This window comes from Canis lupus, chromosome 22 (genome assembly GCF_003254725.2).
Source record: "Canis lupus dingo isolate Sandy chromosome 22, ASM325472v2, whole genome shotgun sequence".
In the NCBI taxonomy this organism is placed as follows: domain Eukaryota; kingdom Metazoa; phylum Chordata; class Mammalia; order Carnivora; family Canidae; genus Canis; species Canis lupus.
Genome location: NC_064264.1, coordinates 55,668,030 through 55,688,780, shown reverse-complemented (window position 1 = coordinate 55,688,780; position 20,751 = coordinate 55,668,030). Strand labels below are relative to the sequence as shown.

The 20,751-nt window shown below is 43.0% G+C and overlaps 1 protein-coding gene and 1 long non-coding RNA gene across 2 annotated transcripts in view; one reads left to right on the top strand and one right to left on the bottom strand.

The window, feature by feature from the left end:
- EFNB2 (ephrin B2) overlaps positions 1-10,316 on the top strand; it is a 41,734-nt gene extending 31,418 nt beyond the window's left edge. Inside the window, exons 3-5 of the mRNA XM_025441012.3 lie at positions 7,335-7,427; positions 8,162-8,275; positions 9,578-10,316. Of these exons, the coding sequence (XP_025296797.1) occupies positions 7,335-7,427; positions 8,162-8,275; positions 9,578-9,966 (596 nt within the window). The 3' untranslated portion in view covers positions 9,967-10,316. The remainder of the gene's footprint in view (positions 1-7,334; positions 7,428-8,161; positions 8,276-9,577) is intronic.
- LOC112655829 (uncharacterized) lies at positions 326-7,341 on the bottom strand. Its single transcript, XR_003133906.3, has 3 exons — positions 6,600-7,341; positions 6,226-6,399; positions 326-2,735 (listed from the first exon to the last, which is right to left on the bottom strand). It is a non-coding gene; the product is annotated as an uncharacterized LOC112655829 (long non-coding RNA).
- Positions 10,317-20,751: the final 10,435 nt, after the last annotated feature.

Here is a 20,751-nt window from a genome sequence, read left to right as displayed (position 1 = left end):
AAGAAGTTGTGCGATGGGCGCCCTCCCCGCCATGAGCTTTTTACTCCGACCCTTTGCTATCTAGACATTTCCATGTCTCCTCACAGATACTTTAATGATTAGGACTGTTAAAAACCAGGGAGAGTGGGTGGCGGATTGTGTGCTAGAAATAATTTACTCCAATTCATGCTTCTTCATGGTTCAAAATGTTTCCATGAGATAGTATCACCCTCCCTTGACCAGGAAGTCTCAGTTTTCCAAATCTGAATGCTTACGTAAGGCTGATTACAATAGAGAATAACGCTTTATCTTTAGAACTCTTACATCATTCTTGCCATGATTTTTTTTTTTTTTAACATGAGATTGGTCATTCTATTGAAGTGGTCATCTGGCCACCTATTTTTTTAAAAACAGAATTCCTTTTAGTATATTTTGGCCCATAGTAGGGTTGAGTTTCATGCATAAAGGTAATTGTTCCTTTACTGTTGCCTAGTGCATCCTCAGGATGTTAATTTTGTCTGCATTGCTGTGACAATAAGATAAATTCCCTTAAAGCATAGTAGATGAAAACTTTTTTTATGAGATCTTATTGAAAATTTTTTTACCTGATAAAAGATTCCACCTGCATAAATCATCCTAATTTTTAGCTGTGAGATCTTAGACTTAGAAAGGGATGTTTTCCCTCCGCAGAATTCATTAAAAATCAGGACACTAAGGTGTTGCAAGCAATATTTTCAGGGGAAATAGAGTAAACCACTCCATAATCAATCTCATGTGGTTAGCGTGCCTCTAGCAAAAGAAAAGAGAGACTGGTAATTTATTGCTAGGACTGTTTGATCTCTCTCAGAAAAATGTCAGTGCACTGCTGGAGCCTGGAGGGTATTTCTTTCATTGACATACACCCCCCTATGTGTACACGCACACACACGCCCCCCCAACACACACACACACACACACTCACTCAGTCACTGCTTCTCCCTTCATCCTTTTCAGTCTGGTTGTATGTAATCAGTGACTCTTCATGACTGTGTTATCAAAGGTAACTATGGCTCTTAGCATCTTTAATGATTGTCACTAACTTGATCTTTGTATATAGTTCTTGATGGTTAAAAGATTTTATGAGGAAGGAGTGAGAGAATTTATGTTCTAGATGTGGTGACTATGACTTTATATTGTTACTATTCTCTCAATAGGCTGGCTTCTCTGGATGTCCAAGTCTCATGTGACATATGAAATACGAGATATAGTGAATATTCTGGCAGTTCCACATAGTGTCCTCTTTTATCTCCCTCTGTCTCCCCCCAAAATTAATATAAAATGTGGCAAAGCAATATGTGTCCTTAAGTCTTTTAGCAAATGCAAAAAGACAGTTGACTAAACTGTTCAAGGTTGTTAAACCTCCTCTTATTTCTGAGCTGTCAAGAGAATATCCTATCATTGTTCATGATGAACATTTGAAACAGGAAATAAAATTATACTATTTTATTCAAGAGCATCCATTTATATTTGATACCTGGTTTCTTTACTCCTATTTTAAGGCAGAATGCAACAGAGAAGGTCTAAATTTTGACTCTATTTTTAAAATCATTTTTCCAAATCATTCTGTCTAGCAGAGAAACTAATTAATTGTGTTGTGTAGAAGTCACTGGGGCTAAGCCAGTTATTAATTCTTAATGCATGATTTACTGCTTTAAAATTTCAAAACACAACCATAGTTATGTGGTTTTAATTCAAGTGATTCTTCTTATGATACTGGAGAAATGTTTCCTTGGGTGAGAAATACACACATCCTACCTCCCCACTTACTTAGACGGTATTTTAACTGTGGCCTGTTCCCCACACGCTAAAATCAGTTAATCAAATGCCAGCGAGAGCTATCTCGTCAAGTAGAGATTAAAACAAATCAAAAACAAAATGCTTTTGTGGATATATATTTCACTTTGAAAATATCTTCCTTTGCATTTTTCCTTTTTCAAATGGAGGCCATTTTAAGAAGTGTTTATATAGCAAAGATAAGGCAAATTTGGTATTATGGGATGAGATGCCACGTGCTTTGAAATAATGCTGAATTTTTTTGAACATTCTGCCAAACGAAAATAACAAGGCCCTTGGAAACTCACAATGACACATTCCTCATCTCTTACACTATAAATCCTAAAGAAAAATACATAAAAAGAAGTTAGAAGAAGTGAATTTTTCTTCCTCCTTCTGGCACATTATACAACTGTTTCTGTTTCAGAAGTTTTATTAATTACAGAAAAAAGGCAATCATTTTTGGCGTTCAGTGAACATTATCATCTCCATGTTTGGAATCTTTCTCCTCAGTATCTGAAAGGATGCTCGTCAGACTTGAGGCATTAAAATCTACATTGAGATCTAGAGATTAGATCCCTATTTCCAAGGTACCCATTGTGAATCTGAATTGATGTCATGGTGTTAAGTAGATAGATGGTAGTTTCCTGGATTGTATGTTCACAGTAACTGATGATATTTTTATCAGGCTCCTTGTTTTCCAGCTTACAGATCTCATTCCACCTTTTTTTCCTTTTTTCTTTAGACACTCAGAGAGTTGCTAGCCCTGGTAGAAAGCAGTAACCTGGTTTGTGTGCCGTATTTATTTGAATGTCATGGCTTCACTTTCCATGTTTTTCACTTGATTCTGCTTCCTTTAGTTCCTCTGTTTGTCAGATAGTAAGCTTCTGGTTCTTCTGAGTCTGTGTTGAGCTTAAGAAGAGAGATGTGTAGGAAGACTGGCCCTAAGAAATCAAAATTAGAGGAGGGCAAGCATATCATGACATGGTGGAAGAGAACAGTACAGAGAGGATGATGGGCATAGAGAATGGTCATAAAAATGCTATTTATTTCATAATCAAATAAGAGCGAATATGCCCCATGTAACTTATATAAATTATGGTTTTTATACTTATTAGGCAACTGAACTCTGGCTTTCCTGACCTGTATGCTTATTACCTGTCTTTGGTCGACTGCTTTGATGAAATAGATAAAAAAATACTTGCTTTTGAGTGTCTGTCAATCATCTACCTCATCTTGGGGGGGGGGGGGCACCTGCCAGTCCCATCCCAATAAGCTACATTGTAAAATAATTTGAAATAATCCTCCATAGCATGAGTATGTCTTTCATCCTTTCTAGCATAACCAAGAATTTTCCTTCATAGTGTGATGCTCTATATTATCCTGGAGAATTTCTTTGGGCTGCCCTCATTCCTGACCTCTTTGTGAATGAAGCTCATATATCGCCACAAACCCAGCAGCAAGTTCTCTATCTGATCACAGTGTTACCGATGTGATAGACCCAAAACAGGCGGAATCTGATGCTGCCGTGCAGCCCCCTGGGGTGCAGGGCAATAGCCATCAGATGAAGCCATGTTAAAATGTGCTATTACTTCCTCTCTGTGAGCACAGTCTAGAAAACACAGCCAGAAGATTCTTGCCCCTTTAGTCAGTTTTATTCACTGGTTCTCTTTTTCCTACTCCAATAACCAGCATACAAATGTCAGTGAGTCAGACCCGCAAATTCATGGGAAACCACAGATGTTGGCTGGTGCAGTTTGCAGACGTGAAGAACTTTTAGGCAGTGTGAACTCAGGGTACTTTTTTGCTGAGCAATGATCTCCAGCCACTGGAAATCAGGCCCCAGGGGAGCAATCTAGTGATTTCAGTATACTTACTACATGCAATTAGATCCCCAAAGCAGAAGCTTTTAAAAGCAAGCCATAAAATGCCCATGTATCTTTATTAAACCTATTTTCTAACTAGATGGAGAAACTTCTCTAGTAATTTTTAATTTTACAGAGTCTTTTTTTTTCTCTAGGCCAAAGGGGGATAAATGTCTGGGCACTAAAAGCTTAGGTATAACAGTGTTATGTTTTTCTGTTTCTAAATAAATGCCATCTCATCCATTTGTAATACTGTAATTGTGGCAGCATTAGATAATGCTGGTAGATAAAAAGAAAAACTAAGTATAATGAGGTGTAACTATTTTTACTCTTTCTCTAAATTAAAAATTCCTAATATATTTAATCAACAATAAAAATACTGCAACATTGTTTTTTTGAAATGGAAATAGATTTTTATCCTCAAGCATTAGCAATTCCTTGTTGTGTTTCAAAGTCAGCTGCTAAGCCTTTTTTAAAGCTTCTTGGCGACTGGGTGTTATGGCAGAAATCAGAGTGTTCATCTTGTGGCTTTGTTTCAAAGCTCACTGTCATAAGGAATTGCAGTCAGGATGGGACACTTGTCAGCGTCCATGCTCAAGGCAGGGACAGGGAGACCTCCAGGATGAGAACCGCACTCCCTGATGAGGAGATTAAGAGGGAAGAGTGAGGTTAATTTTCATTATGGGATCAAAAATAAAAGAAGTTCAAGTCACTCTTCATTGTTTTGTGCTTGCTATGAAGTTTACTTTCGGGAGTTTCCTTTGGTTGCTGACATCTCAAAGCGGGGGTTTTCTGTGACCACTCAGGTCATCCTAACGGAGGGCAGGGCAAAAATCTTTCATGACAGAACATCTAGCTGTATTTTATAGTTTATCCCCTTCTTAACCAGGTATTGGGGATGCTATGTGAACATTATGAATTTTTCAATATCTTCCAGTAACCTTTGCCGCTCCCAAGCTGATTTAAAGGGGGAATGAAGCAGAGTCTGGAATGCACATCACAGCCTCCTGCCTCTTGGGCTGCCCTCCTCTCACCACCCCCTTCTCCCTCCCAACCAGCAGTGGTCTCTGTAGTCCAAGAACCCTGCAAAGAAAAAAAAAAAAAAAAAAGAACCCTGCAAAGGCATAGCCTTCCATTTTTCTCTGTGCAACTCAGGGCCAGAAGGCTTCCCCCAACCCCTACCCCCAGGAATAAAAATGTTTCACCTGTTAAAGATGCAAAGCAGGTTCATTCTGCTACACAATTTCCCTCCTACCATCTCATAGTCTCTGGGTGCTAAATTAATAGATTGCAATTTAATTTGAATACTTGGGAGCTCTTTTACGTTTGGGGGTCATTTGGACAGCACTTACGGTAAACCAAAAGGAGCTCTGTGTGGAAGAATTGCTACTCAGAAAGGGCATTGACCTACCAATTAAAATGAAAAGAAAAAAAAAATCACCCAAATGACATGCACCTCTTGTGCTTGCTTCTAAACTGACGAAGGAGAAGCAGTCAGCACTTTTGAATTCTGTTCCCAGGTGACTGTTCTTTACCATGTCTGCTCTGTTCTGATATTCATACATTCTTTATTTTCCTTTTAGATCTTAGTCTTTGACTTTATTATCTCCAGGTTAAGATAAACCTGAACCCTCCCCTTTTTCTGTGCACCACCCTTCAGATCTTATTTATAACATCTTTTTAAGCTGTTGCCAGAAAAAGTTAAGTCCTATAACTGTGCATTTGAGGGCACTTTTGCATGTGGGCACATTGATGTGCATATGACTTAGAAAACATTGAGATTCCATTTGAATTAAGTAAATGAAACTTTTGAAGCCATGGGCCAAATAAAGACTTCAGCTTTCTGTGTTTTTCTGCATGAAAACATATCCTCATTTCTGAGACAGATCAACTGAGAAAACTTTAAATAATTAAGTGAAGATTATAGCAGGACTGTGTCACTGCTCCCAAAATAGTGCCTGGTCCTAGATAGCCACACTGTTTTCTGCCTTTAGGAGGAGAGGAAACTATAGGGAAAGCAGAGGGAGAAACGGAGAAGAAGAAAAGTTTTTTGCTTTTTATTAGATTCGCTGAGGCATATGAAGTTTTTAGGTATTTCACTCCTCGTCCAGACGTTTTCTCAACAGTCTACCAGAAGATACTGTCTACTTTTTACCCAAGAAATTACTATGGCAAATGCTGCCTATTTTCCCGGAGAAGCAGTGCCAGCATCAGCAGAAGTGAGGTATGGTTGTAAGACTATAAACTTCTAAGGAAACACTCAGATAAGCAAAGAGATATTTATACGCACAACCAGCAGCCATTGTTTTTGAAGGAAAACAGTGAAAGTAAAAGTTGGTAACTCAAGAATACAAAGACAAGTAAGTGCCTTATTTTGCAGCTAATATAATTATCTGGAGCATGCATATTCCTCTGTGTGCATGTAGTCCTTGTTTGCCATTTGGAAAACAGCCCATTAAAAGAATGTCTTGGATTTATTTTTACCAGAAATTCTGTCCTTGTTTCTGTGCCTTGAAAAGTACAGTGTTAGTAGACAGACCTTTGATAATCAAAGCAGAAAATGACTTACACTGCAGAAATGTATATGAAACACTTCTGTTCCTTGCCCCTTGAACTTTGGAGGAATGAAAATGTGTAGCACTCTCCACCTTCTTTTCTCTTCTGGAACTTGACCCATAACTTAAATCCTCTTCCTCAGCCTGTCTTTTTACAGCTTTAGTTACCATTCAGAGGATGCACTGTCCTAAGGAGACAGAACAGCAGCGTGTTTAAGTAGAGCAGAGCATACTCTGTTTTTCAGAAAGTACTGAAAGTGGTCAATGCTCTGTCCTTCCTCCTCCTCCTCTTCCTCCTCCTCCTCGCCCCCGCCCCCATCCCCTTGAAGTGGGAAGCCGATCAAGCTGAACAGGAGGCAGGTGGCTGCGGGACATCCTCCCCACATACCCCAGGTTGTCACCAGGCCCTGACGGAGCAGAGGATGTGTGCAGTCCCCTGGGTCCACCACGTTGTTCTGCAACGGATGGCCTGCTTGAGAGATTGACCAAGGTCCATCTTGGTAATAAGAACACACTCGCTATTTCTGGTCGAGTACAGAAGAATGGAGGAAAACTTCAGAATTTGAAGACCTGAATACTAGCATACTTCTTCATCTCGAGACGGGCTGGGGAAAGAAGGAAGGGGGAAGTAGGGGAGTCTCCTCTTTTAGTGTTTACCGAACTTGGATGCTTGGCAATCAGGGAGCATCGAGCTAATTGTTCTTGAAGCAGGAAATCTGTAGTCGAGGAAACAGGTGTTGTGGGATGATTATTACATTTTAAAGTGACTGTGTTAACTGTTTTGCTCTTGGACTCCGAAATAGTAAGCTTTTTGGAAGATGCTGTCCCTTTTATGTATGGACTAATACTAAATCAGTGGGTTCTGAAGGAAGGAGAAAGCACTGAAGTGAACTTGAAACCAGATAGCATATGTGCAGCAGTGTTGACAATACCCATTTTTCTTTCTTTTATTTTTTTTTTTATGTTTGGCTTTCAGCATTCCATACTTTCAGAAAACTTGTGACTAAGAGTGAATTCTTATTTTTCAAATTGTTTTCAGACATTTCATGTTCATGTAAACTTGGCTTATTGATTTCCTGATTTTTCTTTATTTTTTTGTTTTGTCCATTTTATTTTTAATCAGCTACATCAAATGGGTCTTTGGAGGGCCTGGATAACCAGGAGGGAGGGGTGTGCCAGACAAGAGCCATGAAGATCCTCATGAAAGTTGGACAAGGTAAAGACCATCTGCTGCTTCATGAAGCCACTGTAATCTGGTTCAGCCCCCAGCGAGTGTGGCACCAATGCTGTTAATGCCTGCCTTCACTCACTCGTAGCTTAGTTTTGAAAGCAGACCTCTCTCTGTACCTTGAGCCACTGACAGATTGCCTCAAGTCAGTGTAACAAACTTCTTTTATTGGAGATTCCTCTAAAAACTAAGGTCAGCTAGGTACGATGTCCATTGCTTATATGTATATCTGTATATATACACTTTTTTTCTTCTTAAAAGTGAAACATCTCTTTGGTTCAACAATTAAGATATCCAGAATGAAAGCTAAGTTTCTGCCATTTTGCCCATTTTTGCGTCTTGACTACAGAAGACTTTAGTCCACAGAGCCTTTTCACATACAGATAACCTATTGTGCAGAATTATTCTTCTAATTAGAAATTGGTATAGTAGTCAATCAACTTGCTCGTTTAAATTGAAATGTCATCTGCAATGCTCTGCCTGCCAAATGCAAGAATCCCTATAGTTTGCACAGATGGCCTCACAATCTAAACCTCTGAAATAACTAGTATAACCGTTTTGTTTTAAAAGGAAAATTATATTCTTGTATGTCACAGTACTTTGCATAAAGAATCTTACGTTCATTGCTATTTATGCCTCTTGATATCTATATCCAGCAGCTCTTAGAGCTAGATCTCATTAGATGTCCCTGGGCTGTAAGTAATCTATTCTTTCTCATATAGATGCAAGTTCCGCTGGGTCAGCCAGGCATAATGATCCAACACGACGCCCAGAACTAGAAGCCGGTACAAATGGAAGAAGTTCAACAACAAGTCCCTTTGTCAAACCAAATCCAGGTATAGCAGCATGAGTGTGTGTGGATAGGTCTGGGTGTCCCCTGCGCCTCATGTCTTAAGAGGAAGGACAGCGTCTGAGCACTTGGATGCCAGTGGGATTAACTTGTAGTTTCCAAAGTCGGTAATCTTTGTTCTCAGTTAGTTGTTAGTAAGTTGTTATTAACTACTCAGTAAGAACAGAATAACTCATTCCCATGAAAGGTTGGCATTCAGAAGAGTAGAATTCATTAGATGTCAGTGCCAATTATGAGCACCACTCATTGAGACCAGAGTTACTTTTATTGGTGACACTTAATCGTGCTGGTTGCAACACTAGCTTAAAGCCAATGTTAATGTATATATAATTAATGTCCTAATCCCTCATCTAATTATATCTAATCCCGAAAGAACCCAATTGATCCTCTCCTACATTTTAGGTGGCAGCATCTTAAAATATTGCATCATGCCGTGTTTTTCAGGTGGTTATCATTGAAATTTTTTCACCTTTTCGGTGTAAAATAAAACACCAGACGGATCCCTTGGCCAAAGTTTAGAGAATACCAGATAGAGTTGGCTGTCGTCGAACTTCATTTTCTTAACAGTCCTTGAGCAGATAGCTATGTATTTGTTTCCATGCTAATGAAATTTTTATGGGGTGGTTGCCGGGCAGACGTCAGCAGTTTTATATCAGGGATCTGTGCGCCCGGTTGGTCGTCGTGTGAATTTAGCATCTGCAGCGATACATCCCCCTCTTCCCAAGCGTCAAGGAGGGGAGTTGTTATTTCTAACTTTCAGTGACAAGATGTGTCAAATTCTTGTGACAAACTGATAAATGGATAATATAATGATGCCAGGCAATTTTTTCATGCTTAACATTTGGGTTGGCAGCCTGTTCAGTGTGAGCGTTTCTGCTGCCTTCCAAATATATTTTAGGTGTAAATCAAATAATACAAACGAGTTACGAGTTGAACGTCTTCCCAGGCCCCAGCACTCCCCTCGGCGTTCCTGGGCCGGGGTGCCAGTGGGCAGGGCTTGTCTTTAGAAAACAGGCAGTTTGAGATTCCCACGAAGCCAGTGCCGGGGGGAGACTGCCACCACTGCCTTCCTGTGCCCAAGACAAGGCCCCAGGCAACGTCACAGCCCCGGCTCTGCAGCGGATGACCGATAACCCATGTGGTCGGGAGCAGCCGGCACACGACCCGGGGTTGCCTTCTGCCACCGGTCCCGGGTGTCGTTGGGGTCTGGCAGCCGCTGGCACCTGTGGTGCGGCCTTGCTCAGGGCCGCCAGTCACCACTCTGCTCCTGTCTCTCCCTGCCCGCCAGGTTCCAGCACCGACGGCAGCAGTGCCGGACATTCCGGGAACAATATCCTGGGTTCCGAAGTGGCCTTATTCGCAGGGATTGCTTCAGGATGCATCATCTTCATCGTCATCATCATCACGCTGGTAGTGCTCCTGCTCAAGTACCGGCGGAGACACCGGAAGCACTCACCGCAGCACACGGCCACCCTGTCACTCAGCACGCTGGCCACGCCCAAGCGCGGTGGCAACAACAATGGCTCCGAGCCCAGTGACATTATCATCCCGCTGCGGACTGCGGACAGTGTGTTCTGTCCCCACTACGAGAAGGTCAGCGGGGACTACGGGCACCCAGTGTACATAGTCCAGGAGATGCCTCCCCAGAGCCCAGCCAACATTTACTACAAGGTCTGAGACTCGGCGGTGCCTTGGCTTTCCCGGAGGACACCTGCCGTCCCGCTGTTGCCCGAGGAGGGCGTGAGGACCCCCGTGCCTCGCCTGGACTGGAGTGCAGCAGGGGTGGGGGGGCCGCCGCGTCTCCTCGGAAGAGCCCTGTTGAGTTGGACAGCTTCCCTGGTGTGTAGCGCCCCAGCCGCTGCGGTGGAGACGGACGCTCCCGGGCCGCTGGGAGCCGGGCAGAGAAGGTGCCCCTGCCGCCGGGACTGCAGGAGCTCGCCTCCCACCCCTCCACCTCCAAGCCATGCGCTGCAGTCACTCAGGCCGGGGGGGAGCTGGTGCGGGAGGGTTGGGGGGCCACATGGGGGGGTGGGGGCCGAGTGGTGGGTGGGTGAGCCTGGGTGGGGGGCAGACAGGTGTCCCTGGGGCCCTGCCACGCCCGGAAGTGCTGTCCTTGGCCTGGGGTGCCCCTCCTGAGGAGCGCCTGGACTTGTTACACAGACCTCTGGCTGGGGGAGGCTTCCAGCCCACGCTGCGGCCCACCCCTGCTGCCCTGCCACACTTGGCAGGGGAGCCCCTGGCCCTCCACACCCTGCATCACCGCTGGAACACTCATGTTTGGGGTCTCTTGCCCCCCTCACCTGCAACCACAGCTACAGTGGAATCAGTAACACACTTCTAGAAATTGTGTTTGCTAACAAGGAGCCTCCCAACCAGACGCCAGGCTGGGCTGTGAGCCCTGGAAGACGAGGAGTTCGTGGCCGGGGGTGGGCCAGGGGAAAGAGCTGTCTGCAAATGCAGTTAGCCGCCACTGCCTCTGAAGCCGAGAGTCCGGAGGAGGGGGTGTAGACCCAATTAGGTAGCACAGCACTTTGGTTTGGCTGAGATTTTAAGAGGCGAGTAGGAGACACAACAACACACGCAGTGGGGTAGGGTGCCTTTGAAGGAATCCGCTCTGATCAAATGGCAATGTGCAGGCAAAACAGTCCCTCTTCAATGGGGAGAACAAAGGGTCATTGTTGGTAGAGGAACAGGCCTGGAGGGAGGGGACAAGTGGGCCACTGATGACAGATTTGGGCAGGACTGTTGTGGTACTGGCAATAAGACGTACAGCTTTGAGGCTGTGGGAGAGTCGGTCTGCTTTGGATGATGTTTAAAGCAGACTCAGCTGCTATACTGATCACATTTTATTAAACACAGGGAAAGCATTTAGGAGAATAGCAGAGAGCCAAATCTGACCTAGAAGTTGAAAAGCCAAAGGTCAAACAGGCTGTAAGTCCATCATCATTGATGTTATTGAGGCATTCTCTTATATAAAAGGTAGGTCAGATTCCCCGCCCCTCCCCCATCAAGCCCCCTAACACTTGGGTTTATGGTGGTGCTGTCCTTGTCCTGGCTGCGCGGGCCGGGGGTGGTACTGAGCGCGGCCCCAGCGCAGCTGCTCTGTGTCTAGGTGAAGCACATGGCGAACCTCTTCAAGTCCTTAAAACGGAAATAAATGATGATGTCAAGGGGGAAAAGGAAGATAGCACGTATTTATAATAGGTATATAGAACACAAGGGATAGAAAGCAAAAGATTTTTACTAATATATATTTTAAGATTGCACACAAATCACGCCAGAGGATGTGAAATTCACTCGTGGCAACTGCGTGGTCCCAGTGCTCCATGCTTAAAAAAGAAAAATTGGACAGCTACTTCTGGGAAAAACAACATCCCTCCCAAAATAACAATAACGAGAGTAAATGCAAAAATAACCCAGTCCTCTGAAGGCATCTCACGGAACCTAGACTAGGAAATGCAAGCCCCAAACACCAGGAAATGGATGTGACCGCACCACATATTGAACCGTGGCAAGATGTCCCGGCATTTCGTGTCTGTGTTGTGTTTTCCCCTTGCCTTACTGGCTGAAGTGTTCGCTGAAACCCACCAGGTCCCGGGGAGCAGGGGGAGCAGGGGCTGTGGTGGCCAGTCTGGTTCCAGCCCCCTCCCTCTTCCTTTCCCCACCCCCTCCCTTCTGGGAAACAAAACGAGTAAACAGGAAACCTACTTTTTATGTGCTATGCAAAATAGACATCTTTAACATAGTCCCGTTACCATGGTAACACTTTGCTTTCTGAATTGGGAGGAAAAAAAATGTAGCAACAGCATTTTAAGGTTCTCAAACCTCCAGTGAGTACCTGCAAAAATGAGTTGTCGCAGAAATCATTCCTTCTCTATTTCCTGAACCTGAAAATGATGTTGGTCCAAAGTGCGTGTGTGTCTGTATGAGTGGGTGAGTGGTATACATGTGTACATATATGTATAATATATATCTACAATATATATTATATATATCTATATCATAGTTCTGTGGAGGGTTGCCATGGCGACCAGCCACAGTACATATGTGATTCTTTCCATCACCCTACCCTCTCCTTTCCGTGCATCCATACAAGATTTTCTTGTAAGCCATCAAAAAGTAACCTTGAGGATGGGGGAGAGAGGGGCAAGAAGGGGAAACATGGGAAATAGTCTGATTTTAATGAAATCAAATGTGTGTCTCATCGGTTGGCTACATTTTGGTTATACGCTAAACTGTGAAAAATCAGATGATTTGATGAAGAGTTACCTGCAACCAGTTGAAAAGTGTTCTGTGCGTCTGTTTTGTGTCTGGTGCAGAATATGACAATCTACCAACTGTCCCTTTATTTGAAGTTGGTTCAGCTTTGGAAAGTTACTGTAAATGCCTTGCTTGTATTATCATCCCTAGTCACCTGACTTTGGAATTTGCACCATAATGTTTAAGTGAAGATGCTGTAAATAGGTTCAGATTTTACTGTATATGGATTTGGGGTGTTACAGTAGCCTTATTCACCTTTTTAATAAAAATACACATGAAAACAAGACAGAAATGGCTTTTCTTACCCAGATTGTGTACATAGAGCAATGTTGGTTTTTTATAAAGTCTAAGCAAGATGTTTTGTATAAAATCTGAATTTTGCAATGTATTTAGCTACAGCTTGTTAAACGGCAGTGTCATTCCCCCTTTGCACTGTAATGAGGAAAAAATGGTATAAAAGGTTGCCAAATTGCTGCATATTTGTGCCGTAATTATGTACCATGGATATTTATTTAAAATTTCGTTGTCCAATTTGTAAGTAACACAGTATTATGCTTGAGTTATAAATATTTTTTTTTCTTTTCTTCGTTTTATTTTAATAGCCTGTCATAGGTTTTCAGTATGCTTTACTTCCACATTGCAGTCAGCTCCCAGAAACAAAATCCGTGAGGTCACATTCCACGTCTGTTTCAAAACTGAATTTGTTCTTAAAAAAATAAAATATTTTTTTCCTATGGAAAAAGCGCCTTCAAAGTCTTTTCCTCTTTTTTTTCTTTTCCTTTTTCTTTTTCGCTTGTTATTTTCATTTGCTTTCTACTCCATTTCTCTATAGTGACAGTTATCTGGAGCCTTCAGCCCATGGGTGTTTGTGTGCCCATTTTTCAAATTGGCACATGCACATAATGCAATTGTTAATCTTGCAAAGGGCCACGAACCTGTTCGTTTCCCCGTAGAACTTGAACTCACATTTCACAAGTAATATTTTATTGTCCAGTTTCAGAAAGTCCTGGCCATCCTGACCAGAAAAGGTCTCTAGTTTCACCCAGATCACACCTTCTGAGCAGTGACCTAATTCAGTTGAGAGAGAAGGAAGGAGATGCTCTTGTGTTATCTCAACACTTAATTCTAGATTGATCCAGTTTCCATTCAAGCCAAGCCTTTAGCTGTAGGCAGCTTCATTGTTCTTCCCGGAATAATCCCAAGAGAAAGGGAGAAGTCAAATGTTCTCTGTAAAACTTCATCACTGATGAAACCGTGTTTTGTGATAACCAGATTGAAGCAAGCCAGAGGCCAGTGGGGACTTGAACCACATTTTTAATGCTGGTCTTCCTGGGGAAGGTTCCCCCCGGCGCCCTGAGGGTGGGGAATGGCGTCTCCTTGCTCTTGCTAAGACTGGTTGTGTTGTTTTCCCCTTGCCTGACATCCCACCCTTGGGGGAGGTCTTCATCTGCAGGTACTGAGTGTAAAGCCGCAGTCTAGGCGGAAACAGCTACTGGTAACTAAGTGCTCAGAGCGCTGGCTGCATTATTACCTCGGGCTAATCCTTACCTTGGGAGGGAGGTACTTTGGGGATGGGTGATGAGAAAGTCCCCTGAGCCCAGGAGCCAGGTGTTCCAGGCCAGGCTGACCTGCCGCTGATCACAGCCCCAGCCAAGGGAAGACTCTATGTTCAGCCCTTCCCCCAGAGGTCCCCATGAAAAGCTGGTTTGTGAAGCAGGAGTCTAGGCAACATCTTCCTGGCATACTGTCCTAAAGAAATGTTTGTGGAATAAATGCTTTCCTTAAAAAAAAAAAAAAAAAAAAAAAAAGAACAAACGAACCCCGGAGCCCTACAATTTCAGGCGATGCTAGAATGATAATTTCATCCACTACATCTTTTTACTCTGAGGCCTCTAACTGGCCCATCACTGCAAGTCCAAGTTTCAGAGCAGTTTCCAGCCCAGTGACTAAGCGGGATGTGCCTCCCTCCACACTGATATCACTAATGAACAGTCTGGGCTGAAACAAGAGAACAACAGACAAGTATGGCATTTTTCAACTGACACCGTGGCCTTTGTTACAATTTAAATGACCATAGACATCGTGTCACTGTTCCCACCTTGTGTTTGAAACTCAGTTCCCTAAATTAGGTAGGCCATACTGCACAAAAGACAGAAAATTCATCTTCTTGTTACTTTTTATAACTGGTGAGAAGGAAATTTCTAGAAACTTATGGCCGAGGTTGTCACGCTCAGATGCTTTGCCTGAAAGATAAACCCACCCCTGCAGAGTCATTGCCCTGCGCCACTGTGCTCTCCCCAGACTGCCATGGTCCACTCCGCCCTAATGAAACTTTCCTTGTTGGTAAAACACTTGCTGCTCAAACACTGGGAGAAAGGTTCCCAGCGGGAAGGAGAAAAAATAAAAATATCAATGCTAGCTAACAGTCGTGCACCTTGCTGTCTCTCTGGATCTCACCCAGAAAAGGATCAAAGGCAAAAACAACCCAGGGGAGTAAAAGTCCCCTCCGAACGGGTGTACAAAGTGATGATTACCCTACTGTTTGCTTGGGTGGCAAGTAGGTCTTCAAGTGGCTCAAAACGAGACATAATTACTACTGTGCAAAGGGTACTAACCTGCATGTTCTGCTGCTTTTTTGTTTCCAGTTGATTTGGGATTATGGTATTTGTGGCATTTACACTATAGATGCACTTGAAGACACCTTTTCAGTGTTGTAACGGAAGAGTCTTGCCTATTCTACTTGCTTTTCTAGGTAGAAAGGCATTTATCAGCGATGGGGAAGATATTAAATAATATATTTATTTGTAATAAAACACATCAGGTAGAGGAATCAATTGTTTAGTGATTACACTGCCCCAGAAGCTAAAGATATATTCACCTCAAGATTTTTATGCCGTGATACATTGATTAATGAAGTCTCTTAAGTAATTATCTATGTGGAGTTAATTATATTTTTCAAGACAACTAACGCCCTCAAAAGCCAATAAAAAGCATATATATATATATATATATATATATATATATATATATATGTGTGTGTGTGTGTGTGTGTGTATATATATACACACACATACGGCACAAGGAAAGTTATTCCAACACAGTTCATGACCATAGATCGCTGCTGAATGTGTTAAATGCAGGAAAGGTGAGAGACCTGGCCCACGGCTCTGTTTCTGCTCCCGCAGACTCTCTGGTGTTTCCGCACATCCCATTGCGTTCTGTGCCTCAGCAGCCTCACCTGTAAAGGGAGAGGGTGGGCCTCCAACACACAGAAGGTCACTTTTAACTTCAGCAGGATTTGAAGCAAAGCCGCCAGCCTTTCAGCTGTACAGAAGTGCCTTGATGCAAGCTGCTCTTTATCCTGGCTTCCCAGGGGGCTGAGCTCTGAAGACCTGTGGGGGTTCACAGGCACACCCCACCCCCCTGGGGCTGCACTTGACCGTCTACCCACCGCCTCCAACAAGATCCCACGTGGGGCTCTGGGCTCTGCTGCTCCCTACCCCTTCCTGGCATGGAAAGAAAATCCCAAAAGATCCAATCACTAGCAATGTATACACACTGGTAGAACTGGGAGCCGTGCTCTTGCGTTTTCAGCCTTTATTCATAATTGTCAAGTAGATCTTTTTTCTTTATTTATAGACATTTTCAGGTCACTGGCAGCAGGCCCCCAACTTCTATTTCAATACTTTGAAGGAAGCCACCACAGGCCAAGCAGTGGGTATGGTGAGGGTGGCAGTCTCTTCCACCAGCTAACGGAGCGCACCTTCACTTCGTCTTCCTCCCTCACAGACTTGAGACTCGCTCACGTAGCACTTGATTCTTTCCATGCTGGTATCTGGAAGACATCCTTGCTATGTATGCCTCCTTTATTACTTACACTTCTGCTTCTGTCTGTGGCAAAGAATCGGATGGCTGAAGAAGCATCTTTTACTTGATAATAGAGCTATTATTTCCCAAGTGCCATTCATACTTAATATAATGACTGGAGTTTGTGTGTGTGTGTGCTTTGTTTTTAAAGCCATGGTGACCCTATCTTAAAAAGTCCAAGAACAGTAGGGGAGATAAATGTCATCAAAGACAATTGCTTAAAATTCACTGAAATTGTAAGCAAAACCCAACAAGATTGCTCTTCAGGTGTATCATTTGTGTGCAATGGTTTCCTTAATGCAACCTTATAGGAAGACTTAAAAAAAAAAGTGGTAGAAAGTCATGTCTAGATCTAAGATTCAGCAAGTGGGGAAAATAAAAATGAAATGAAACATAAGGCGCCTGGGTGGCTCAGTCAGTTAGGCGTCTGCCTTCAGCTCAGGTCAAGATCTCAGGGTCCTGCGATTGAGCCCCATATGGGACTCCCTGCCCAGCCTCTGCATCTCCCTCTCCTTCTGCCTCTCCCCCTGCTTGTGCTCTCTCCCTCTCAAATGAAGAAATAAAATCTTTTAAAAAAATGAAACAAAACAAAATGCTACAGGAGGAGCTCCTGGCTTGGTACACCTTTCACTTGGGTCCCTAAGTATCTGGTGTCTCGGTTCTTTATCATCTGGCTAATCTGCATATTACTCAAGATGCTGAGAACGATGTGAGAGGTTTCAATAAACATAACTTCAGGTTTGTATGTTTTATGTGTATACTTTAGCACAGTTTGGATCCTTTTACTTCCTTTTGATGAAGTGTCATTGACTCTGAGAGGAAGCCTACAACCCGTGGCAGCTGAGACACCTCGGTCCGGAACTCCCAGCTCTTGCAGGACCCCAGGCCAACCGCACAGCTGCCCCTCCATCGAGGTTGTCGCAATGTGGGGACTCCCTGTGCTTTAACTCACTTATACGTGCCTAGTTTTGAGGTACAGCTTATAAAACACCGTAAGTCAGAAAATAGTGTGTCTGTAGGTCTTCAGCAGTGAACACACACAGGTTGGAGAGGGAAAGGACGTCGAGGCAGGAAGAGCATGGTGTCCACCATCCTCAGCGGGAGTCTTTTCATCAGACTAGGCAAGGCACTGACCAGTAGCACGTGCAAACAGACTCGTGCTTATCTATAAGCCCAGAAGCTTCTGTCCAGTGAACACACACACGATTTGTTCATGTATCTCACATGCATCTCTTAGCATGCCAGTGTGCTAAGTGCGGGGGATAGTGGTGATGTGGAAGACAAGACCCCTCATTATGGGGAGCTCATGCTCCAGCAAGCAGCCCTAATCTTTCATGAATAGCGATGACACATCTCACATCTCTATAGGAAAGGAAGGAATAACGATTCTAACCATTGTAGGTTTTATTCCCGGAGCATCTTCTTTACTTTAAAAAAGTATTATTAGTCTGTTAGTAGGCTTCTTTCATCCACCTGCCTCTTCTGTTCTCGCTGGTTGAATTTCTTCCCTTTTAAATCTTTCACTACATATATGCCAACTGGCTGGTTAGGATGCTAAATTTAGTATAACTGCTCTTCCAAACATCCAAGGAGTTTGCTTTAAGTGCCTGCCTCTGGCCTTAAAGGGCAAATCAAAACATTTCCAATTGGTTACCAGCCCACATTACAATGTGTATGTGTATTTGAAAGACTGTTTCTTGGCTATAATTGGTAGGTTTCTTGTAGCCAGTTCTAAGGAAAGAATTGCAGCAGGCTTTCTGTCTGCTAACAGCAGTTAGCACTGAGCTCAAAGGACGCAGGAAAAAAAAAGAAGTCTGAGCATCTGGGATGTTTGCCAGAATGTCCTACAAGTTACGTGCAACATAAGCGTCTCAGCCGAGCAGATGCGGGGCTGCTCCTGCAGAAACCCTGCTCTCTGCCTTTCAAGTGTCGTGCTTGCATAGGGGAGAGGGAAGATAAGGAGCTCCTACCAGCTCCCTTAAATATTTTAGATAAAAATAATGACTGTGTTAATCTCACTTTAACGTCACCAGATTTATTCCTCCATGCTGTTGGCCAAGGGTCAGGAAGAGACTAGAACACACCATTTTCCAGGAGCAGCTGTGATGTCAGAGGTTCACACTGTATGTAGCAGTCGCATGCTGGTGTATTAAAAACGTCTCCTAGACGTGGCTGGAGCACTGTTCACCATCTCCAGAGGGGAAGCTGTGATGTACTCCATCAGACAGTGGGAAGTACACCTTGTGGCTCCTTCTCTCAAGCTTCCTCTGTGCAGCATGGGGCCTGGGCTTGGGTTGCAGGAACTGGCAAGTGTGGGAAAGCGATCAGAGACTGCGCATAAAGCCCTGAGCAGGACTAATGAAGCTCTGTGTGTAGTGACCATTCACGACCCAGGGACAGGTGGCTGTAGCCAGAACAGCAGTATACCTCACCTCCTGAAGAATGACCTGTAGGGACACACTTTTTGAGTCACCACCACCTCAAGACTCACAAGAGAATGGAGTCAAGTCAGATGGCTTTTCAGCCCCCTTGTTGCACTGTTTTTAAGGGTCTCGTTGATGCTCACTCAGATTTTGGAAAAGTGCTTCAAATAGAGCAGCAGGATTTTTTTAAGTGACATCATCAGCCAAACAAGTACTGCGATGATGATGGTCATTAAGCAGGTGGAAGAGTCTGGTTCTGCTTAGTAACACCGCCCAGCTTTGTATGGGCCTGAACAGAAATCCTTTTGGAGAACTCATTCTAGGACAGACCAATGTCACCACTGTTTTCTGTGATGTGTCTTGATTTCAGATTTTGAAGTCTGATTTCTGACATTTTCATATGGCTGCCTCTGGACTCCATCTACATCAATCCTAAGGTAGAAAGATGGGAGATCTCTGAGCCTCTCTGCTCTTAAGTAGTATGCTTTTGGTCACTTTGTTTCCTTTTATTTTCCTTCGCTTGGTGCGTGGGGAATTTTCAGATATACAGAAAAATTGAAAGACCAGAGCGACAAACTTGCATGTATGCACACACATGCACACACATACACACTCCATCACATAATTCTTTAGCTGAGCATTGGAAAAGTAGTCACAGACTTCATGACCCTTCCCACATCTTTTAGCACCTGAGAAAAATGAATCCCCCTCGTGTACCCTTAATACTATTATCAATCTTGAGAAAATTAACAAGATTTCATGATAAAATCAGTCTGTTAAATTTATCTTTTCAGGTTTTTTATTTTGGACAAAAATAGTACCATACCTACACTTGGTAAAAATTATGTTTCCTTAAAATATAATAAATTAAAAATTTAAGAAAAAAAATATAATAATGTATGTTTACTTTCCCAGCCTCTCCTCCATCCCTCAAATAATGATAAGCAGAATCTTGTCTGTCTGTTCAGAAAAATACTCTACACATAGTCTTGCATATAATTGCATGTATTTTTAAAAAGTAATCTCTACAGAGATTGCACTGTACCTCTTATTCTATATTATGTTTTTTAAATAAATACTGCATCTTGGAGATCTTTCTTCATTGGTACATTCAGATTTACCTTTTTTTTTTTTTTAACAACCATGTAATATGCCACAGTTCTTTTAAATCATCACACACTAGCAAAGTCTGGTTTTTAAGCTCCTACACACAATACATCTTGAGTATCTTGTGATTAGAGGCAGAGACAGTGGAGCTCATCAGATAATTTACATACTCTCCTATTTTTCTCAGCCTCACTTGCAACTAGGTTTCAAAGGGTGCAGCTCAAAGACAGCGGGGCTCCATCAGCCTGGGTCCCTGAGGAACTGAATGAAGCAGAGCACCCCCCACCCCTGTGCTGACCTGTATCACCTCCTGTGCTCTTTGCACGAGAACTCAAATTTACATGTTAAGACAGAAGATTGGGAGGATTGTCTGTTACCACGGCATGTGCCTTGATATCTTACAGTATTTTTCCAAGTGTATCCATTAGGTAAATTCCTGGTGGTAGAGTCACTGTATAAAGGGGAGTGCACTCTGGAGTTTTGACAGACACTACTGGATTACCTTCCGATTTTCTCTTTCCTTTTTTTTGTTTTTTCTAGTTTAAATATATAATTTCCAACTCCATTACACTGCCTCTTTTCTCCAGTTTGTCTGCATTTGTATTCTGTGATGCCCTTAAAACCTACAAGAGGCAAATGGGATGAGAAAGATTAATAGCAACAGTAGCTTTTGCTTGTGTGATTTACTATATTAAAAGTACCATCTCTTTAAGCAGCAATTGTTAAGACACTATATTACTTTGGTGCCCAGCTTTGAGAATTAAAAATGTTTATTTATATACACACGCTCATCTAGATGGATAGA